Raw genomic sequence first — 22,045 nt, 5'->3', positions numbered from 1 at the left:
CACCAGTGAGGAGACAGACAGAACTGGATCTTTAATTTGTCTCATCAGTTAAAATTAATTTGCCTGTCAATTGAATCCGGCAGTTGACTTAATACTTAACTCTCCACTGTCTTATGCGCCATCCCGTCATCATGGTCAAAGTCATTCCGTCATAGACTCAGACTACATATCAACTATAAGTTCCCCTACCATGGAAGTGGAGAAGTGAACAAACATAAGTACACAAGTTCTGATGTCACTATTACTCTCATATCAGCATTGAATTCGAATTGTAACAAATCCTTCAACAAAGACCACCTCATAAAACGTCAGTCTCGCCCTAGTATCATCCTCTCAAGAACACTTGGACCATCCGCATCTTCAAGACCACCCAGGCACTCAGAACAACATGTCGAAAGCAATTGAAGCCCGAAAGCGCCGCGTCATGGTCCCTGCCATCGCTGGACTCACTATCCTCGGCTATGGAGTCTACTACATTGGAAACCGATCACAAAACAACCCCAACGCAACCGGAGCCAACGGCGTGATTGGAGCTGGAGGTGCGAGCAAAGGAAGCATCAGCTCATCTCTACAAGAGACATTCGGAACAGGTGGTTCAACAGCTGGTACGACAACCGACTATGAAACCAAGGATACTCGTGCGATAACCAGCATGTCGGGTATCTACACTAAGAAGGAGGCTGGTAAGGAGGAGGGTCGACAATTCCGCAACCCGTTGGTGCCAAAGGGTGAGAACAAGAAGCAGGAGGATATTGTTGGCGTTACTGGGTCACCTGGAAAATAATCGAATTTTGGGAGGCAATGCAAGGATTGGTGTCCCGCAAAGCTGGAAACTGAGAAATCTCGATAATGATATTAATCATCTACCTGGCGTTTTTACCAGCTGCTACCTCTCTTGTACGCCTCCTATCGTCAAATGTGACCATGAGTTCCACGTTCTGAGGTAGCTGGGGTAAGAGCCCAATCTTCTTCCCCTAATTGCACCGACATAAGCATACCAATTTCGACGCCATTCTTGAGAGCTTTTGCGCCGGCACCACGTGGCTTGTCACACCTCCTGCAATACTTGGAAGCCATACTGTGGATGGTATTGCAAGGGACTACCTGCTGTCGCCGGTCGTAGACCCATTCATCGCACCGCCACTGGTCTTGTCCCAAGTCAGATGGCATAGTTGCAGCTAATGAAAATGCTAGTGAGATGTTGTTGTCTGTTGGTATTGTATTTGCGGTTGGGGTATGTGATGTGGGTGTCTTTTGTGGGAGTGTGTTGTTGGTGCGATGGTGTTGCTGTTGTGATTGTACTTTTTGTCCCACAGTCAGGGAAATACTTGCAACACTTATACCGCTTTGTCAACGGATGTCTACAAACATTCACGATGAAGAAGGAAGTGAATAATTTTGCAAATCCTCTAATCAATGCTCCATGTTGACAGCTGCGCAGGGTTACACTGCTTCAGCCAAGCACATTAGAACCTGTGACAGAGTGACAGTACAGCATCAACAATTGTGATTGGGATATCTCTGCTACAACCTCAATTTTGCTGTTATTAACCACTCACTGGGTTATATATTATTCACGACATGTAGAGAGTGACCTCTATACTAACACCGTGAATACTGCCATGCCTGATCACTCGATGCGCAGCTAAAATTGTCTATGCGATCCACAGACTCCGCCGTCTTGTCGCGTCTGTGTCTTTTAATCTACACCTTCTCAGCTATCTCGTCTAGAACATCACTCGCCGTCATGGCCCGAACAAAGACAAGACCCTAAAAAAGAACATCAGGCTAGCTCCCAGGAGTTGCGTTGGTCCAATCGTGCCAAACAATCGCTTCTTCAAAGGCTACGAAATGGTCTTTGACTCTGGTACAGATCAAGAGCATGGTGAACTTCCTGGCTTGGTCTGACCAAAGCGGGATGTCGATTGTTATTTCCTGTCATACCGAGGATGGTTCTTTATTTATCAAAATACAGACCCTGATTGTGGAGTAGACAAAACTGAAAGGCGTGTCATCTCTGCCGTTACATTTAATTTTATCCCTCTGGAGTGTGAAAAAGACGAAGTTCCCAAGTTTGACCCGATGAAACACCCTGTTTATTCACGGCCCATCCCAGTCAAGTATGAATACTTTGATAGATTCTTGGCCGGTTGGATGCATTATAGGCTGTGTGGACAATAGGAGGAAGATGCTAGTGAAGCTACTCAAGAGGCTTGGAGAATGGGTTAGATATCTTAGTAGTGTGAGGAATCTGTGTATTATTTTCAACCTGGAATACGTAGCTTCAATGTAGGGTCTAGTTACAATAGCCATCAAGGAGTCTCTGACAACAGTCTCAACATTAGGCAAGTACGCAACTTGGTCGACTGGCTCTGCTACACCTAGTCCCAATCAAAACAGGCTGACTTTCCATTAAGCTCCTTTTGCAGGCGTCGTGGCAAGGCCGCTATATTGAGTCCTGACTCGAAATCATCTATGTAAAGAGGAAAGTTAAATGGGATTATGAGTGTTTGATGTGGATACAAGTCGAAGGACGGCAGATAGGAATGAAGTGGATTTAGATATGGAGACATCTGAGCCTTAGTATAAAAATAGAAAATAAACTATGGTAATGGTACAAATACCATAAACTGACCTACTGATTCCATCTCTTATCACTGCAAGTAGACTATGGTTCTGAGCACAATTGACATCACATGAGTGCGCACGTGACACCCCTCATCGTCACCAACCTCACCTCAGGACATTACCCCCCTTTGTTCTTTACATACACAGCTACCAAGGTCTCTCAATAGAATAGTACCAGTGTTCAGAACTATCACATAGAATGATATGAAAAAACCCAATATCCTCAAGTTTTCTGTTCAAAGCTCGTGAACTAGGTATGCGGTCTTTCTCACAGAAGTTGCATGTTTCGTAATTAATACTGGTTTTCCCGTGGCATTTCAGCCTTGAATCCCAAACGTGTGCGCACTTCCCGTAGACGTGGTCTGGATGCGGGTCTTTGATAGGAGCCATGATAACTGTTCAGTTTTAATGTCTCGATTTAGATATAGATAGGCGGGTAGGCCTATTGTTAAGTATTTAAAGGAGTACGGTTCTCTTTTGAACATACGGTGCGCCTTTATATACCTAAAGAACATAAAATCTCACATGAGCATACCAAACGTCTTCTGGCAATTTATTCACAGAGGGACATATAATAGTTACAGAATCATCTTCCATTTATTCAGTATATCTACCAAGACAAAAGTGATTCAAACCCCTCTGAGGGAACCTCCTCACTCGCTCAAGGGAAATCCTCCGCCCAAAATTCGTACTTCTGCGGCCCAGGATACGGTACAGTGTACCGCCAGATCTCATTCCCATGCACATCCCAAGTGAGGAGCTCTCCAATCGTCTCTGAGTCGCGGTTCTTTGCAATAGCTCCGGCTCGACGTTTGGTGCAGCACCCACTGCAGATGTCGTACCGCATGCTGTTCTGGCGCTGACAGGGCTTCTTGCCGCGTACCTTGTCAATGAGACTGGGCTTGGTTTCTGGCACGCACTGCCAGTAAATGTGGTCTGGACGATCTTTGCTATCTGTTACAGTCAGGAGACTGGCTGCGGAAGCTTTTCTTTCCATTTTGAGTGATTGACGTGGGTAGTAGTTAGAAAGAGTTGTGTGTGTTGTGAATCTTTTTTGATGTGAAAAGGTCTGTGTTGTAGGTTGGTGTAAAAAGCAATGCTTGTGGTTGATGAGATCTCAGCATGACCAGGAGGCAGAGTTTATATACTCGTTGTAACATGAACAGAAACCCGGTTTTTGTATTATAGAACAAGCAATTGTTCGATGTGTTTAGTATTCAGAGTTTTTCATCCTACGTTTGCCTTGTGCGACAAGAGACTTGTTCAGTGCGTCCGTGACAAACTTAAATACGATTCATCATCTTTGTTCACAAACCTTTCACTTGTTTCTGTCATAGAGTCACGATAATCACCAAATCTCTTTGAATTCCTATCCTAAAGCGAGACATGGAAAAGACAATAGTGACAAAAATAACAAAGATGACTCAAGCGACTCTATTGACAGATAACCATGGTGCCCTCCAATACCATCTCGTGCCAAATTCATGGACATGGATCCCAGCCCAGAGCTCTACAAAGAAAATAAGCTTATCGCTCACGTATAGTTAGAGTCAACGCTTTGTCTTGGTCCACCCGAGGCTGTTGTGCCCCTGTATAGGGTTTCGACTGAACCTTGTCCAGATTCTCGAAAGGAAGTTCGGCCATGCCTTGATCATGCAGGATGTCGTCTAGGATATCAGCGTCACAAGCAAAGATTGAAGTTAGGGCATTAGTGACTTCGAAAGACTCAAAGCAAAGACTTCGGAGATCTTGCATTAGCCATTGTTGAAGTTTACTAGGAAGGGTCGAAAAAAGACACAGCTGCTCATCGCTGTCGTCATAGTTTACATAGATAGCCATACTATCTATATGTTCAGAGATATAGGCAATTGTCTTCTGTGAAGACCTGGACGTGAATACCTCATCGTCTTGACAGAGTAGCAGATCTATCGACATGTTGTCAACTTTGGCGATTTTAATCTTCCGTAGCATGTTGTATAAAGACAATGCATTGCCGTACGGTCCATAGGACTTGAATGTTTCGGCGACACTGCAGGGTTGGCTTGCCGTTAGATAAAGACATACATTGAATCAATTCACTTACCGCGCAATATGGTATGCCTTGTTCATCAACGCCATTTCTATAGCAGTCGCATCACGTGGCATGAAATTAGATGGAGGAATACCAGTAATTGCCTCCTCGACACATTCCGAGAGGTAGCGATCTTCCATCGACAACCAGCTGAAAAGAGGTTGCAGCATCCGTATCTCTGTGATGCTGAAACTCAACATTTTGACCTGGGGCTGCAGTGATTTCACTAGATAGTCGCGGTCCCCAATACAAAACTCAGTGTCAAGAGAGCATAGTTCAATGCGAGGTCGTGGCTGAGCTTCCGAAGTGGGATATTGCACTGGGAAAATCTTTACTTTCGCCATTGGTTCTGGTTCGTATTCATAGAGAGCGTCTGACTCATCCATGAAAGACAACAGACATTTCTTCGCTTCCTCTACATCTGTCGAAGTGAAATTAACGAGTTTGTCGTAGGAAGAGGTTCTAACGCCCAATTTCTCGAGAAAGAAGTGTTTGTAACCCGGGTAGCATCTCTTCAGGCGACATTCCATCGGTGTAGTTTCTGCCTCAGACCAGAAGCATTCCTTGGTAGAAAACCATATCGAAATGTCGTCGTCTTGAATGAATATAACGGCTTGCTCACCAAACGCAGTCCTGAAAATTCATGGTTAGCTTGACGATAAAAGTCTCCAAAGGACTTGCATACCTGATTGAACATGATGACTTTATGTCATTGTCCAAATACTTGTAATTGTTTGTAATACGTGCCAGATCCTCACAGCCTTCGTCTCGTAAAAGACACAACTCTTCCACTACATCTTCCACAGTAGCGTCCTGTATACCCAGTACCTTGCAGAACAAATCGGATATGCCTTGCAATTTGTCCTTATCAACGACTTTATCCTCGTAAAACATTTTGAGAGAGTATCGAGAAATCATGTCCGGAGGTGCAGTCCAGAGACAACTGGAAGTGCCCGTCCAAATTGGCCCGCTTTCATCCATGTAGAGAATGCCCGAATTTTCAAAGAATTCCCTGCTGTAATGTCAGTGGTTTCTTTAAAGCAGCGCAAATAGGATCTTACAGTGCTCGCTTCTTTTCTCCGTTATTGCATGTCAAGAACATCGTTCTTATGGAATAGTACAAGTTGGACACTTTAACCATCTGCGAAGATGATAAGGTTTTGCAAGATTGTACGATAGAATCCAGAATAGCAAGCAGAAAATCCATACTGTAGTCCCGTTTTACGCCGAGATCCCGTGTTAGGAACCACCACTTGTTGCCTGGAAGAGCCATATTCTTATCAATCCCATTTTCGAGTTTCAAGAATGGAAACATGTCAGGAGAGTCCATGAAGGTCTTGACGTGCTCTTTGAGCCCCTGGATAGGAACCCATGTATCTCGAAGAACCACTAAGCGGTCTAAGCCGCAGAGACTCTTGGCGGGAAGTTTTCGGATCTCTGACAACAGTGTTGGGCTTTCCATTATTCGAGAACCCTCAAACCCCCAAAGATGCTCAAGAAGTCCCAGAAATACATCTGGGCGGTTTTCGAGTAGATTTGCACAATGTTCAGACAAACTGTCGATGGTTTCAGGAGTTGAAAGAGCACCTCTAGTCGAGTCTCGTCCATGATAAGGTATTAATCGAAAAAGACTTAGCCTCCCCTTCATCCCAAGACAGTCACATAACCATGTTTTCCAGGCTATATGACCGATCTCAGGCTGCTTCGGTGCATCTTTAAGGAGGTATGGATGCAGGTAGTCGATGGTTTCACACCGCCCAAACATACCACTGCCAAAGAGGCTCTGTGTAGTATAGGGGTGCTCCGTTCCCGGCAGATAGATGGTGCTATCCCTCAGACTCTTTGTCTTCTTATCCTGAGTTATAATCTTGACGGTACTATAGAGCTCTTCGTGTGGAGGGCTGCAAGGCTGGTGATGGTGAGTGAGGTATAGATAACGGAGATAGCTTTTGATTTCATCAAGTGTAAACGAGTTTGAAGCGGAAAAGGCCTCCATGATCAACGTTCTCACTTGAGCCATAGATGCCTCTGTGACCCCAAGTTGCTTGTATAGCGTCGTTGGGTACATTCCGTCACCTTTAGTGTCTTTGATCACTCTTAGAGTCAAGGTCTTGGGGATTTCGATGTTATTAGTCGTAGGAAAATAGACCGGTTGAGAAACTGCCGACGCTGCAGAGACTGTTGTGCCATATCTTAATATCAAGGATGGAAATGATTTGATCGTGTCTGAATGCTCGGAATTGTTGAGAAGCTTTGAAATGAGCCGAGTTAAAGCACTATGCCACTCCTTGGTCCGAAACATCATACGATATTCCAGGAACGGGTTGTTAAAATGCTTTTTGAGTAATTCAACACATTGGGCGTTGGATAGAGCTGCAAGTCCATAACATCTCAGAATACCTGTTACACCTGGAGGATACCTACTCGAAAGAAACGGATCATTAATCTCGTCGTCCAATAGCGGGTTTCCAGCTTCGTCCTGAGTATCCCAGCCAGGCGCAGCAAGGTGGCTGATGAGACGCCAATGTTTCACATGCCGTGATACGAACACAGGATTTTGCGAGATCCAGTTTCGAATATCGCTACGAAGGAGACTCCAGAACGGGTCTTCTTCTGCTACTCCGGCCTTGAGAAATAAAGGCCATTGGTATCGAAGAAACGGGTGCTCGCAGAATTGTAAAATCGCATTGAAGAACAAGTTGGCTATCTCGTTCCGAATGCCGATATTGTTGGTGGAAACGGTAATCGCACCGTTTTGATCGTCGACGTCCAAGAGTGAGTTGATGTGGAACTTTATCCAACAGTTAGCGCGGGTATGTGAAGTTGAGTAAATGATAACTTACTCCCAGTGAACCTTGTGTGAGTGGAAGAAGGTTGAAAATCTTCGTCGAGGTACTACCAACTTCAGCCTTGAAGTCGTCTGTCAAGGGGAAGGCCAGTATGAGATTTGTTGCCGGATCATCTGATTTCGTAAGATGGAAAAGATGGGTACGGGTATCCTCCTCGCTGCGTTCTCCATCAACAGTGATGACTTTCACCGACACTCGATATTCGTCGACAGTCTGCTTTTCGAAATGCCTGGATCGAAGTATCCTGTCATCTTCGCGGGACTCTACCTTCAATGACTGTATGTTATTGAGGAAAAGAATAGATTCCTGTCGAAGGCCCTCAAATTGAGATACAATTATGTTTCTCAGGTACTGGATCTCGTCCTTGCTACCTTGATCATGGAGGTAGAGCGTGATACGGGTAGTACCGACAGCAACGGTTTGGGCTGGTGTTACCCAAACGGGTCGCATAATGTGGTTGTTGTCAAGGTCGAAGATGTTGTGCTGGAATTCGAACGAGAAATTGCCCGACTGGATGTGAGTCCTCTTGGTGGCGGCGACAATAGTCTTGAAGTTGACTGCCTTCGTTTGTTCTTTGTCAACCGACTGGCAGATAGCTTGCAGGTCTTCCTTGGTCAAGTCATCACTGTTGCATTCGGCGATGATTCTGCCAGGGTAGACCTTGAGAGTAAGAAAAGGCGTCGCCTTTGCTGCTTCGGCCGTGGCGAACGTTTTGCCATTGATGTGCCGAAGGAGTTCAAACAACAGTCTCTTGGAGCTTTTCTCAACATAGTCCCTCCGCAGTCTTTTCAAGTCAACGATTGTTCGTACCAATTTGTTTGCAGTACACTTACGTGCTATAGCCACTCAGGCTTTGGATGAACTGTTCTGCTTCCTGCGTGCTCGTCATGATTGTGAACTGAAGCGAAGGAGACCGATATTATGGTTGGAGTTTGGTAGGAAATTAGAGATGATTGGAACAAACAACCGTGGGGAAACATGTTGACAAGAAGAAGAAGAGGATTAAGAATCCCTCGTTGTTGACAAGGATGATGTTCCCAACGTCAACCAACATGCATATCCTGAGACGCCAAATTTGCAGGGGCAGTGGAAGAGAACACCAGTTCCAATACCAATGCGTATTCGTGCAAGACCCAAAGTACAAAGTAAATGGACGTGATTAAACGCAGAAAACGATTCTAATTACTCACAAGTCATTGACCTTCTGTATAAGCTGGTATAGAGCATCAAAGTTGGATATGCCTGAAATTTGGTGGGTTGAAGCACTTATCGAATACCCTGCCATTGACCAAGAGCTGAACATGATCCCTGGCGCACCCATGTTAATCTGGAAATTAACGTCGCGTGATGGACATGACTAGTCCTGGCTCTACGGAAATATCTCGCATATCTGATATGTTTCCTCTTTTCTCATCTGATAAACGGAGTGGTATTCCATGTAGGTTATACCACGTACAAGGCCAAGTTAACATTTACCACATACATTCACAAACCTGATCAACATTACGATCAGGCCAGTGTGTCCGTCGGGCCTTGCAGTGTAATTGTTTCTATATAGTGCCGACAGCTATGAGGGCGGCCTTCATTGTTTTTCTAGGTATAAACATCATTAGATAGCCAGGTTACCTAAACCAGACCACTTTGAGAAAGACACTACAGGTGATCAATTTCGTGGACATGTACAGTATTAGCTGACTGCAAAGCTCAGCTGCGCAAAGCATAAAAGACGAAACCAGTGGGACTAATTATGCTATTTAGGCGTTTCTTCTAGTTTACTTATTCTTTATTACCTAAAGCATGGAGTGCAACCGTTCTAATACTATCAGTGTATGTATAACCTAAGAATGGACTACCAATTGCGTCTGGACTGCCTTCAATTCATATATACATTGACATAAACCCATCAGCATCTAGGTTCCTTGATTCGGGTCCCTACCCAGTCAACGTTGTGAATACCACATATGAATACAAAACTGAAAGGCAGGTTATCGTAGGTAAGGGCTGTTTGCGTGATTCAGTACCTTACATATTAGCACTTATTATCACACGACTCTGATTAGAAATCTGTGATACTAGTCAGACAGCATTTTTACACAGCTCACCAGCCTCAGGTTTCCCACATGTACCTATATAAAGCCCCAGCCGCTTCTGCTGCAGGGAAATAGTCCTACAATCCAAAACCGTCCGTCTTTCAACAACAACAATTTCAGCACCGCAAACAATGCCCACACCGCTTGGAAGTGACAGTTGGTTCGGAGTCGACCAGCTTGGTTCCGGCCAGCTCGATTCCAGCCAGCTCGACCCCGACGAGCGCGAGTTTGCCGTAGCAACTCTTGCCGCAATCAACTGGCAGAGCCTCCTTACAATTGCTTCAAATGTGCGTAATGATTCCAATCCTCGCAACGATTCCAATCCTCCTGAGCTGTCTTGCACGTTCACCGACTCCTTTACGATGGGACAATCCAACATGGTCCGCCGAATCCAATTCAGTGACGGAATCAGTTGGGTCGCACGAGTTCTAATTATACAGCCCAATAAATATATTCCAACCGGCCGCGAATTGCTCAGCTTTGCCGACGTTGTCGGAATCGAAGTTGCAAGCATGAAGTTCCTCAAGTAAGTTCTATCCGATCCTCAAGGCAAATGGTAACCTTATTACAGGGCCAAAACTTCTATTCCAGTTCCGGAAGTGCATTACTATAATACTGACCCCGAAAACGACGTCGGAGCTCCGTACATTCTGATGGACTACATTCACGGCACGCCCGCCGACAAACTCAGCCACGCCAAATGCGATCCCGATATGTATGGAACACCAGATCAAGACCGATGTTTCAGAGAGCAAATGGTCAAAATTCAAGTTACGCTGTCCACCTTCAAGTTTGACAAGATAGGAAGCCTGCACTATGATGAAACCACATCGGAATTCTTCATCGGCCCCGAGTTGGAGACCGGCAAGGGTCCCTGGAACTCGTCAATGGAGTACTACAACGATCTCGCAGACCACGTGCTTCAAGTCTGTGAAAGAAATGCATCGTCAAAACTCCGGGAGAGTCCTTCATTCGAAAACCCTAATCTCTTTAAGCACCTCATGCAACTGTACAGCAGCTCCAACCAAGGACCGTTCAGCCTCGTGGATCGCGACTTTGGGGCCAACAACCTTCTCGTTGATAACGAGTTTCGAATCTAATGTGTATATTTTATTGTGAACGCCTAGCTTCCTAGCTTCTAACCGATTTCCCCCTTTTAATGCTAGTAATGAAGTAATGTTATGACTTTTCCTCCTTAGCTTCTGTAACTAGCAGTCCCTTATGGCTTATTAGCAATTTACTCCTATAGGTTAAGTATAGCCTATAGCCAGATAGGGTCCCTCTAGCTATAGACCCTCTTATAGCTAGGGTTATTATTATTAATAGCTGTATTTAGCTAGGCTGCCTTCTTTAAGGCTAGCTTTTTCTTCCTACTATAGTAGGCAATTAAAGATATTAAGAAGGCTATATAGCTAAAATAGTTAATTATAGTAAATAGCTTATCGGATAGGTTATTAAGAGAGTCTCTAATATTATTAAAGGTGTTATATTCCTTAAGCTTATTACAGTCTTAAGGGTAGATATTATTAAGAGATATTATTATTCCTCTAAAGAAAACCGATATAGCCTCTCTATAATTAGAGTAGCTAATAGCTTATTTAATCTCTTCTATTAGATGTATCTTTAAGTAAAGGTAGTTAGTTTATGCGTTATTTGTCCTTTTGAGTATCTAGACTCTTGCTAACTTGGTTATTAAGGAAGGGTAGCTGTTATAATGTGTTATATATTATATTATATTATATTAATGTTAATAGAGGGAAGAGGAAAACAGCTGGATGGAAGTAATGCATTATATGCCTATCTGAACCTTATGTTAGGGCAAGGGCAATAAAAAAAAACCAGGTCTTCTGAGGGCATTGGAGTTATGATTCTTAAAAGTATAAGTTATGATGGAAACCTTATCTTCAGGAGTTTCGAATCATCAGTGTCATCGACTTTGACGGCGTCATGGCTGCGCCGATTGAGGTTGTTGCCCAATTCCCTTCCCTTACGGGACTCGACAGAGAGATACCTTCACAAACCGAGATCCTACCTATCACAATGGAACGCATCAAGCAGACCAAGTCAAAGCTCGAAGAGTACAAAGAGATGATGCACGCTGCTGAGTCTAAATTGGGAAGTGCAGACCTCTTGCTTTCGGATGCGACATATGTGTACTATGGTCTTAACGCATACAAATGCCATCAAGCATGTGTTAATGACAGTTTTATGGTTGCCTATCAGAAACTCCTTCGCGATTATGAGAAGTAGGCATTGAGAGGTGGGATTGGTGATTGAAGATATACGTTGGAGGACTGGGGTCAAGAAAGACAAATACATGTAGTTTAACAATACTTCCTGAGCATTGGTGGAAATGCTAGCCTTTGAGCTTTAGGTAATAAAAAATAAAAAATCTAGAAGCAACGCCCAAGAAGCATAAACTCACTTCTTAATTTCGTCCCTGATGCCCCCCACAGTCAACGTCTCCAGCATTCTGATGCATGTGTTAACTTGGGTATGGGCGGCAGATTGAGCTGGCAATTCTGTTTACCATAAATTAATTTCCCTACTGATATTGGTTAAGCTTCAGGCTCTACTGTAGTCGTTGAGTTCGTGGCATTACTCAGGATCACTTACGTTAATGAATGCCATCTTGGGTAGTGATCTAACGGTTGGTTTTCTCAACCACCAAATCAGTTCACATCAGATCAGGATCGACGTTTCAGGGACCATTCAAGTCACAATTTCCACGTTATGTAACACGCCTGCCCTGACAAAATGGTCATGGAATATAAAGTATAAATAACTGAGCTTATTCTTAGAAAAAAAGCGAATACTTTCTCAGTAATGTATTATTATATTAATAGCATCTTTATATTTTCCTTACCTTATGCTACCGACCGATGCCTCAAATATATCCCGTGCAGTGCACCTCAGTCTGATCCAATCTATTTTCTATATGTATCATAGTATCAGCACACATCTGGTGAAATAAACGCTCTCACCCTGAGAGGTTTTTGCAAAGTCACTATTAAACAGAACTCACTGATTTATCTTCGAACAGAAACTACACTTTCCAGTGTTGACAATCCGTTTGCATTTAGTGCACTTAATCTTCCACTTCTGTTGAGTAGGTTCACTCGTAGTATCAGCCATGGTGGCAACGATAGTCTCAGGCATAGTGTTAACTTCAAGGTTGAATATATCTAGACGTATGTGTCTCGGATATTGTAAGCGAGTTAACTTGAGGTAAGGAGTTGGATACAGGAGCCTACGACCTCTCTATATATAGTATGTATGAAAGAACACTTATTATTTAAAATTACAGTAACGAATGTGAATAGATGAGGAGTTTCTTGAACTGATTCAGTTGATAAAGAACAACTACGAATGCTGTAAGACTGCACCTCAGCAGATAATTCTGTTGATCAGTGAAATCGAGACTTATTGCTGTGTAATAAGTCACGCTCGCAGCAGACAATGACTGGATTGAAACTCTTGTCGTCGAGACACCTGACATGTTTGCCAACCATTTATTAATGGTCTGTTAATCATGATATCTATATGTTTGTAATCACAATAAATCACATTATAGTAGAAGGTGTATATAGTATACTGTGATACTTCAAGGGGTTTTTATTTGCCGAATCACTACTGTCCAATATCCATGTTCACAGATGCCTTGCGTACTGTGGCTACCTAAACACAAAGTACATGTCTCATGTTGAGGCCTGTATCTTGATACTGATCCCCAACCGAACACGAAAGAATTATTCAGTACATCTTGAAGGACCATGCCAACGATGCCGGATAGATAGGTAGAACACCCTTAGAGTCGATGGGAAGACCAGACGAAAACACTGATGATCTCATATGCAACACATGTACTAGGGTCCTCCTAAGATTATCATCAGTCATCAAATGACCACCAGGTTTTGTGCAACTTACCCACTGGGACATATGACACCCTAATCAAACTCATGGTGAATTTGATGTGCAAATCAACCATAAACCTGCCAAAATCCCCTGCCCAACGAGAAGGACTTCAAGGAGGTGTTTTGTAAGTGAGATATCTGTGACATTGGTGACATCTGCATAAAGGTTTGCAAACTCGCTCCATTCGATCATAAGATACAATGAAGCAACGGGCCAACCGCTTCCTCAACGTCAAGTGACACGATTCTTACAACTTGGTAGAAGTCACATCATCGTCATATTTCCAAACGTCAAGACCGTCTGGATTCTTCTCGACGAGTTTTCCGATAGTTTTGCGGGTCCTGTCGACTGCCATGGACCCAATGTCGCGGTTGGTCTTGCACCATCCGCACTTTTCGTCCCTCATGCCGTTGAACTTGCCGCAGCAGGTCGTCGAAGCTGCGTCTTTCAGACGTTTGCACTCCCAGAGGATGTGGTCATCGCGTGGCTCGGTGGTCTTGTAAGGCATTGTCGATGATCAGCTTGGATGGCTTGGTATGGGTTTTTCGTCGAAGAAGATGGGTCGGTGCCAGAAAGGTTCTTGAGATCCCTAGAGATCGATGTCAGTTCGCACAGGTAGAAGAGGGTCCAGGTGCTGAGATGGCATACCTAAGAAAGATGGAACAAGAATGTGAATACAGTCGAAGGCCGTCTATTATGTGGATAGGCAGTGTTGTTGCAGCTGTTACAGTTGCTGATGCTGTTGCTGTTGTTGCTGGGTGGACTAGATGATTTGATGAATGGTAGAGATTGACGGAACTGGGAAAGACAAGTTCGTCCAGTGTCGAGAATTAGGGAATAAATACCAGTCGGTGGTCAAGGCGTTTGTAGGCTGTGAATAACGACTGCATATCTCTCGTTTGACGTTTCAACGAATTCTGCCGCTTCGTACGAACGGCAGACATAGAATACGCGCTTGGGAGGGGTCCGATCGTTTGTACTTATGCTGTTGTAGCTATCCTTAGCGTTGAATAGGCTAATTTGACGGGATAGAAGAACCGGATACCAACAAGCTAATGCAAGAAACCGTAATGTAAATTTGATGTGGGGGTCTACAATGTCTATATGCTATCCTGCTTTTTAAAGACATGTGTAGTAGAATAGCAACAGTAGTTGTTAGTAGTGATGCAATGTAGTCGTCTTGACATTCAGTCTGACTACCATTTGCAAAGATCCCTCAAGTCGTGGACGAACATTAGCGCATGTGACGTCAAACCAGAAGCCAAAACAAATTTCTGTATTGTTGAGAAAGTTAAAGGTCATCGTATCATGGACTCGTTATGTTACTAACCAAACAGGGATTCAGAGTGTCAGTGGGCAAACATGCTCCAAATAATTCATCTACAGTCAAGTCACATGACAGACAAAGCAAAGTCCAAACATAAGACAAATGAATAGCAAAGGTTTTGTTCATATTAAATATGATGATAGCAAAGTAGTTATTCCCCGGCGTATCCCACGCAAATACCAATTATCCGCACTCATATCCTTTCGTAGTATGAGCCCCTGTGCATGGTTCAGGGTGCTTCCTTAGGCACATGACTGTCCTTATAAGATCGTGCTTCCAAACTTCCACCGTGTCCATGCGCTTCCGATATTATCCTCCCAATGCTTGTGCAGCTCGGTACAACCATTACTTCTCGCCCTTCTTGTCACCCAGAGTCATCTCCTTGACCATCTGGCGAAGGTCGATGCCAGCGCCATCGATCTCAGAGTCATCAGACATGTTGGCGCGCTTGGACGTGGGAGACATGGGCGTCTCACCAAAAGCATTGGCGGTGGTGTGGCGACGACGAGAACGGCGATTACCAATGCCGTGGGTGCGAGCAGTCGAAAGCGCCGGAACAGTGTCATTCTCACAATCCTTTGCGGTCTCGAGGACAGACCAATCGACATCGCGGACCTTTCCCTGTTCCTTGGTAGGAGCAAACATGACGCCCACGATTCGCTGGGAGTCTGTAATCTTGGTGGCTCGCTTGTACGCCTCGTTCATAGCCTGGGGGGATCCGACGCTGAAGGCGATGCCGGTGGTGGTCTTGCCGAGAGGAAGAGGAGCGCAGACATTGGCGTCCTTTCCCATGGTGTTGTTGGGATCGGTGACTCGCATGCCGAGGGTGTTGTCCTTCTGGTCACGGACAACTTGGAGACGCATTGTGTCGACGACGTGAAGAGGGCCATTGGCAGGCTTGGCGGGCGAGGTGGTGTAGAACGGGTCGTCGTTCTGTTCAGTCGCAGCTTCAGCCGAAGAGGATGAGGAGTTATCGACGATGGTACCGAGAGGGACAGAGTTGAGGCCAAAGGCATCAAGAGGGAGATACCCCTGATGAGGGTGGTTGGCGGGAGGCCAGACCTCGTCCATGGTCTGGGCACGGTTACGACGGAAGGGGATGGGAGAAGATGGCTTGGGGGGTGGGGAAGGCATCTTGTCGATTCGTGATTGTTGGTTCGTGGTGTTTTGTCTTGTGGAATCTGGATGTTGATTGCGATGATGAACTTCGTGATGATTGTGAAGAAGGGAATCTGGAAACCAGGGGTGAGGAGGGACAGGATACAGTTGAGGTGGATTTTGTCTGCTGTTTGCTGCCAGTAATTTGCACTGCAAACCGTTTGCTATTAGTACAATGAAATGGGCCAGCATTGCGTTTGTTCACGTTCAAACGCTTTCCAGCATCACTGTAAATGACTGAAAGAGGCTAGTCATCTGCATCAGTTTTCAACAGCTGCAGCCTACGACAATGGCAAAGCAACTAATAATCACTTACCTAATACTCAATGGACTGGCATAGCTGTTTGTGATAGTTAAACAAAAGTGCCTGTAGACGTTCGATGACGACTGATCATGCTACGCGCAAATACCTTTGCCTTTCCGTTGTATAATATTGATCACAGATAAACACTGCCCATACCACATATCATGATGTTTTGAGCAAGGGAGAGCACGACGATTGTTGAGTACAGGCAACTAACTCACCATTACATTCAACGAGTCCCAAACCACACCACATAACGAACTCATTCATTATACTACATGTCGCCTAATGAACCACTAGTATCTAATCCATAATCGAGATGTAGGTATCGAAAGCCTTTTACCAACCGTAAATACTGATCTTGGACATCGTCCATGGTGGCGCATTACCGAAGTAAAGTACTCCTGGATCATTATCATTGTCCTTGTGAGTCAAGTCCGACATAGGCAGACGGCGCAGATTGCGATCAAACCAGTACTTCTTAAAGTCATCTGCCCCATACACTCGGACACGAACTGGCTCATATAAATGTGTCTCCGTGTCCACCAACTTGAGCCAGTACGACGATCGGTATCCTTCGTTATTCTCCCGTGGGAATCCTTCAGACGTCGTCGTAAATTGATGCAGCGTCTCGGTGTCGATCATAATGCACGCAGCAAATCTCATATCGCCGTACAAGTCAGTTCCGTTTTTGCTAGCAATCCAGTTTTTGAAATAGGTGCGAACTGCGGGTAATGAGGCGTCCTCCAGTACCTCCTTGTCGGCGAGGATGTCGTTCTCGAAGCGGCGCAAGAATTCTTCGTTTGGACGCATGTCGACTTCGTCGGAGATGTGATCAAGAATCGCACTTGCCTCTTTGTCCCAAACAATGTCGGCTTTGACGCCCTTTGCCTCGTTGGCAGTTCGAACTTGGACTACGCGATGGAGAATGTTGATGACTTTCTGGAACTGCTCATCAGACCCGGGGCCATACGCGGTGCGTACAATAGCGAATCCCCATCGGAAAGGTCTGTGGCCATGTCGTAGTGATAGAATCACTTTGAGTTCGGCCATGACACTGCGACGACATCGAGGATCGCCGGGGTAGCGCGGCTGATGGAATTCTGGATCGCTAATCCAGGACGGCGAGTCATCAAATTCGACAGCGGATGGTGGCATCGTGCGTAGATGGATGTTTGTTTGTTCTAGTAATGTGTTAGCAGAAGCCCAAGCCTTCTCAACTTTCTCAGAAATAGGGATTTATCGGGGGCCAAAAACTCAAAGTATCATATCAAAGTTTTTCCAATGACTAAGTTTCCCAGCAAGAATTCATACGCTGCGGCCAACACAGCAACGACAGAACTCTATGCAAATGTAAGTTTATTGTACCGAGAAATGTAGAGAACGAAGCAAAAGAGTAGGCTGTTGTAATGTTGAAATCACAACACTGTGTCACGACTGAAAACAACCCTAATGATGGTCTCTCGATCGTCTGAGATTGGCTTCATAGTTCTTGTGTTTGCATATTCCAATGATATTGCGATGGAGTAATCAACTCTAAGAATGCATTTTCTTGTCAGTGAAGAGTTTCGGTCGATACATAGCGATTCATATTGCAATTATAATAATTAAAACTACACCGGTAGCAGAGCATCTCGTTTTCAGCAACATAACCCACCAGTGAACAAATGCAGACTCTTCTCTATAAAACAACGAGAAATCAGACATTGAACTAAAAAGACTTAGACATAATCGGATTCTTCACTAAGCTGATATATTTGCCAGTAATCTACTACGCAAATCTGTTCAGGAAACATATCCCCTCTCCAAGAACAGCAGATATCTCAAGGCCCAACGGAACTATTTAACCATGGCCCCCATGACAGGTATTATCGACATGCACAAGAACTGGCGATGTGCTACTTGTGGTATTGTCAATCAAATACAAATGAAAATATGTACGGGATGTGGCACGACGCGCAAAGAGGGCACACATGCGTTGACCAGTGACAACCTCAAAATCGGTACCCTTGGCACGGTTTTTGCAGACGGAAGAGAACACTGGCTATATGACAAGACCTCCGTGGATGCTATAGTAATCGCAAGGGGAGGGTAGGACATTAAATAATCTAAGATAGATGGCATATGATAATACAGTTTGTTACCCAATCGGAACGGCACAGTTACCGATCCCTGCACAGCGTCTACCGGCACTTGATACCCCGAGTACCAAATAAAATAAATTTTATCGCCGATCACGCTGGTTTCCCCAACTTATCTTTGACTACGTGGCTTATGTGAGGTTTGCAAAAACATGCCCACAACGGTAAAAGCTCCAAGAGATCAACCCCACGCTATCTCGGAAACTACAGCCGGTGAAGGAATAAATACTAGGGTGTATATCAGTTTGTTTCTTTCACCGTCGTTTGTTACCTAACCTAAATGCGGGGAATTGATGTAGGGGTTGGGGGATGGAACTATTCTTATCTTGGTGATGAGCGTGATCAGACTCGGCGAGAGTGTTGGTTTATCTTGGGGGGAGAGATAATGTCGAGCGTCATTGACCGCTATCAAACGGTTATCTGTGGGGAGAAACTTGGATACCAAAGTATGGAAATCTGTCTACTCCATCATCAGCACCAACAACATGTACTGTATTCTACAACTTCCATCACAACCGCCCTCACATCAGAGACATCCCCAGATTCAACCGGTAACGGACCCCGATGCCGTGCGGGGGAGGACACTGCGCTAACCAGTGAAACCTTGCAGCGTTTCCCTGCAGCCCAAACGCCCCGTTCCAGCTATTCTTCCATCTTTGCCATCTATGACCATTCTCATTGATCAACCTGCTCACTACACTGGAAGCAGTCGAATGCATCGTAGTATTCTGGACAAACACCAGCATATCGCCAAATGCCATGGCGTCAGAACAGAGCCAACCCCGCAAGACAAGAAGAACAGCCAACGCGTAAGAGTTTGGGTCTTATCTTTGTTCGTTGTCATATTGATAATATTGCAGCTGCATCGCGTGTAGACACAGCAAGATCAAATGCTCGGGAGAAGACCCATGCCAGAATTGTCAGCGTCGATCAGTAACATGTCGCTTCGCAGAAGGCGTGACCAAAGTCATGGTCTCGGAAAAGTTGGTTCAGCCACGTTAACCTTGTTATCGACACTAACCTCCACCAAGATATCTCCAGGATCTTCAAAAGCAAGTAGAGGAATATCAGCGCTCACCATCAAACACAATCCTTGATGGCAGACAAAATACAGAAACACCGTTCATCTACCGTTCACCTCCCTCAGCGACTATACCTTCCGCCCCTCCGCCATACCGCTCTTCCATAGAAGTATCATCCGCTCAGTCCCACGCGCCGTACTGCTCTCCGTCTATATCCCAGCCTCACTCCTTTTCTCCCGGTCTCAAACGCACAAGCGATGCAGCTTTTACCGATGTCAATGGTGAGTGCGGAGTCGATATCAGCCTTGCTTCTCCTGCGCTCACGGTAGAAGGCTCGCATTCACATCAACAATCTGAGTCTAACGCTGGTAACAAAGGTCCATCGTCATCGTATCAGCAGCAAGGCGAGTCGCCGTTGAGTATATGGCCTAGCGCGTTTACCATTCCATCCAAAATTATCAAGAATACACGGAAGAACAGACGAACTTGGAGTATGTGTCCCTACATCGTTTCTGGGGATCTACTGACTTTGGTGGCACAGTCTGGTTGGCGCCTTGGTCAACATGGTCCTTTACATTACGACTGATGCTCATGCTGGGTGATAAACTACAACCAGGAGGAAACTTGATCCCACCGCAGCTGATAGAAGACGACGTATACACCTTGTCATGGAACATCCGCCCACCACATGAAAAGCCCGATGTCACTGGACTACCATCTCTCGACCACGCGATTTATCTGTTCCACACCTTCAAGTTCCACCTAGGCCAAACATACCGCCTCTTTGATGAGGTAGAATTCGTGAACGAAATCCGTGATTTCTACTCAGATGCGCAGAGCAAGGCAGAGGAGAGCCGCCTCTGGTATGTCAAGTTTCTCTTGATTCTGGCCTTTGGTACGGCTTTTCACTCATCCCAGTGGATGCCCTCCACCGAACCCCCCGGCTCTAAATTCTTTGTGAGAGCTATGGGTCTCATGCCGGATCATACTGCGCTTTGGAAGGATAGTTTACTTGCTATTGAGGTTTTGGCGATGGTAGGGTTGTATCTTTACTCTATCGACGAGAGGGAATCTGCGCATGTATACGTAAGTGATCACATGCCCATGCTTCCGCCAGAACGAATACTAACAAGCCCCAGCTTGGCCAGGCCATCAGAATAGCTCAATTAGAAGGTTTGCACACACAGCTACCAGACAGCGAACTCGGTAGTGAAACAGTTACTCGGTGTCGCGATTTGTGGTGGACCTTGTATATTATGGACCGACACTTTTCTTCTTCTCTGGGACTACCCATGTCAGTACAGGATAGTGACATTTCGACACCAGTTAATCCCCCCAACGTGGGGTCTCAAGATGATAGCGCTCGAAGTCTGCAGGTGAACCTGTCTCACCTATTATCAGTAATTTTAACAAGTAAGTCGGAGTCTTCAAAGGATCAGTGTCGGTCTAACGAGATATAGCACTTTACAAGCCAGAGAAAACACCACTGGGACAGTTCCTCGAACAGACCAAAGCTATTCTTCATACGTTGGCACACCATGCACAGGAGATTGAAAAGATAATATCGATGAAATTCCGGAATTCAGTAGATACGATGCCACGAGGTACAAAATACATAACACTTTTATATCACCAGGTGAGTACATAGGCACCCGATATCTAGCATGGCAAGTTCTGACAGGCGCAGTGTGTAATAGTAGCAACACGCCCTCTTCTTCTCTCAGTCCTCAAAGAGCGCCTTGATATCCTTGGCCAACCCGGTGCTGAGAACTCGGAAGCCTTTCTCGGACAGACAGCAGCCGTGATATCGACAGGCATTAAATCGGCCGTCAAGACGCTCCAGATCCTGACCAGCGAATACAATCTTCTCGGTAAAAAGTCTCTCCATTGACAATGTCCTCACTCTAATAACTTGCAGAGGTCTTTTTACCCTACGATATCGAATTTACCTTTGGTGCCGCTCTCCACCTCAACATGGCAACAGCATTATTCCCCGGCGTCGCCGATGATCAAAACAGCCGGCATTTAGTCCACCAACTTCTAGACAACATGATCGCTCGAGGAAACCGCTTAGCCAAAGTTCGAAAACAAGAGCTTGTGTATCTCGAGTCGCAGTGTCAGGAACTCGTCACGCAGGTACAGCAGCAGGGACTACAGACGCTGTCTTTAGCGGTGACGGATGAAGCAACTTCGGAGTCGGTTGGGAAAGTGGATGAGGACAGGCTTTTGACTACGGATATGGAAGAGGGGACGAGTGATTTGGACTTTTTGGATAATATTGGGATTTCGTCGGAGGAGTTTATGGCGATTGTGCAGCAGATTGGGGATCCGGATATTATGCCGGAGAATATGCTGACTTTGGAGTGAAGGGGAGTTTTAGATGGTGAAATTTGGAGTTGCTTGATGTGGTAACTTTGTTTAGGTATATTGGATAGATAAATCCTGGTGGCTATAAGCAGGTTGTGGTCCGATAATTGAGTGTAGAATGAAAGAATTGAGATAGAAACAGGCTTCATGGGATGCTCGTGTATCTATTTGTC

At 45.1% G+C, this 22,045-nt stretch overlaps 10 protein-coding genes across 10 annotated transcripts; 5 read left to right on the top strand and 5 right to left on the bottom strand.

Annotated features, from left to right (window-relative positions):
• Positions 1-239: 239 nt before the first annotated feature.
• Positions 240-784, top strand: FGSG_00160 (uncharacterized protein; the record flags this gene model as incomplete). Its single annotated transcript, XM_011317467.1, has 1 exon — positions 240-784. The coding sequence occupies exon 1, from the start codon at positions 389-391 to the stop codon at positions 782-784; it is 396 nt and encodes a 131-aa protein (XP_011315769.1). The 5' UTR covers positions 240-388.
• Positions 785-3,289: 2,505 nt separating this feature from the next.
• FGSG_11691 (uncharacterized protein) lies at positions 3,290-3,625 on the bottom strand (the record flags this gene model as incomplete). Its single annotated transcript, XM_011317466.1, has 1 exon — positions 3,290-3,625. The coding sequence occupies one exon, from the start codon at positions 3,623-3,625 to the stop codon at positions 3,290-3,292; it is 336 nt and encodes a 111-aa protein (XP_011315768.1).
• Positions 3,626-4,155: 530 nt separating this feature from the next.
• Positions 4,156-8,437, bottom strand: FGSG_11690 (uncharacterized protein; the record flags this gene model as incomplete). Its single annotated transcript, XM_011317465.1, has 6 exons — positions 4,156-4,657; positions 4,712-5,332; positions 5,385-5,711; positions 5,761-7,490; positions 7,543-8,323; positions 8,382-8,437. The coding sequence occupies 6 exons, from the start codon at positions 8,435-8,437 to the stop codon at positions 4,156-4,158; spliced, it is 4,017 nt and encodes a 1,338-aa protein (XP_011315767.1).
• Positions 8,438-10,291: 1,854 nt separating this feature from the next.
• On the top strand, positions 10,292-10,738 carry FGSG_00158 (uncharacterized protein; the record flags this gene model as incomplete). Its single annotated transcript, XM_011317464.1, has 1 exon — positions 10,292-10,738. One exon carries the CDS (start codon positions 10,292-10,294, stop codon positions 10,736-10,738), a length of 447 nt encoding a protein of 148 aa, XP_011315766.1.
• Positions 10,739-11,585: 847 nt separating this feature from the next.
• FGSG_00157 (uncharacterized protein) lies at positions 11,586-11,888 on the top strand (the record flags this gene model as incomplete). Its single annotated transcript, XM_011317463.1, has 1 exon — positions 11,586-11,888. One exon carries the CDS (start codon positions 11,586-11,588, stop codon positions 11,886-11,888), a length of 303 nt encoding a protein of 100 aa, XP_011315765.1.
• Positions 11,889-13,504: 1,616 nt separating this feature from the next.
• FGSG_00156 (uncharacterized protein) lies at positions 13,505-14,061 on the bottom strand (the record flags this gene model as incomplete). Its single annotated transcript, XM_011317462.1, has 3 exons — positions 13,505-13,515; positions 13,566-13,660; positions 13,805-14,061. The coding sequence occupies 3 exons, from the start codon at positions 14,059-14,061 to the stop codon at positions 13,505-13,507; spliced, it is 363 nt and encodes a 120-aa protein (XP_011315764.1).
• A 1,164-nt stretch (positions 14,062-15,225) lies between these two features.
• FGSG_11689 (uncharacterized protein) lies at positions 15,226-16,014 on the bottom strand (the record flags this gene model as incomplete). The annotated part of the gene is made up of 1 exon (XM_011317461.1): positions 15,226-16,014. One exon carries the CDS (start codon positions 16,012-16,014, stop codon positions 15,226-15,228), a length of 789 nt encoding a protein of 262 aa, XP_011315763.1.
• Positions 16,015-16,681: 667 nt separating this feature from the next.
• Positions 16,682-17,591, bottom strand: FGSG_11688 (uncharacterized protein; the record flags this gene model as incomplete). Its single annotated transcript, XM_011317460.1, has 1 exon — positions 16,682-17,591. The coding sequence occupies exon 1, from the start codon at positions 17,498-17,500 to the stop codon at positions 16,682-16,684; it is 819 nt and encodes a 272-aa protein (XP_011315762.1). The 5' UTR covers positions 17,501-17,591.
• Positions 17,592-18,191: 600 nt separating this feature from the next.
• FGSG_00154 (uncharacterized protein) lies at positions 18,192-18,539 on the top strand (the record flags this gene model as incomplete). The annotated part of the gene is made up of 2 exons (XM_011317459.1): positions 18,192-18,433; positions 18,479-18,539. The coding sequence occupies 2 exons, from the start codon at positions 18,192-18,194 to the stop codon at positions 18,537-18,539; spliced, it is 303 nt and encodes a 100-aa protein (XP_011315761.1).
• Positions 18,540-19,242: 703 nt separating this feature from the next.
• On the top strand, positions 19,243-21,872 carry FGSG_00153 (uncharacterized protein; the record flags this gene model as incomplete). The annotated part of the gene is made up of 6 exons (XM_011317458.1): positions 19,243-19,292; positions 19,515-19,996; positions 20,047-20,591; positions 20,645-20,918; positions 21,230-21,376; positions 21,424-21,872. 6 exons carry the CDS (start codon positions 19,243-19,245, stop codon positions 21,870-21,872), a joined length of 1,947 nt encoding a protein of 648 aa, XP_011315760.1.
• Positions 21,873-22,045: the final 173 nt, after the last annotated feature.

This window comes from Fusarium graminearum, chromosome 1 (genome assembly GCF_000240135.3).
Source record: "Fusarium graminearum PH-1 chromosome 1, whole genome shotgun sequence".
NCBI lineage: Eukaryota > Fungi > Ascomycota > Sordariomycetes > Hypocreales > Nectriaceae > Fusarium > Fusarium graminearum.
This window is presented reverse-complemented; position numbering and strand designations above follow the sequence as displayed.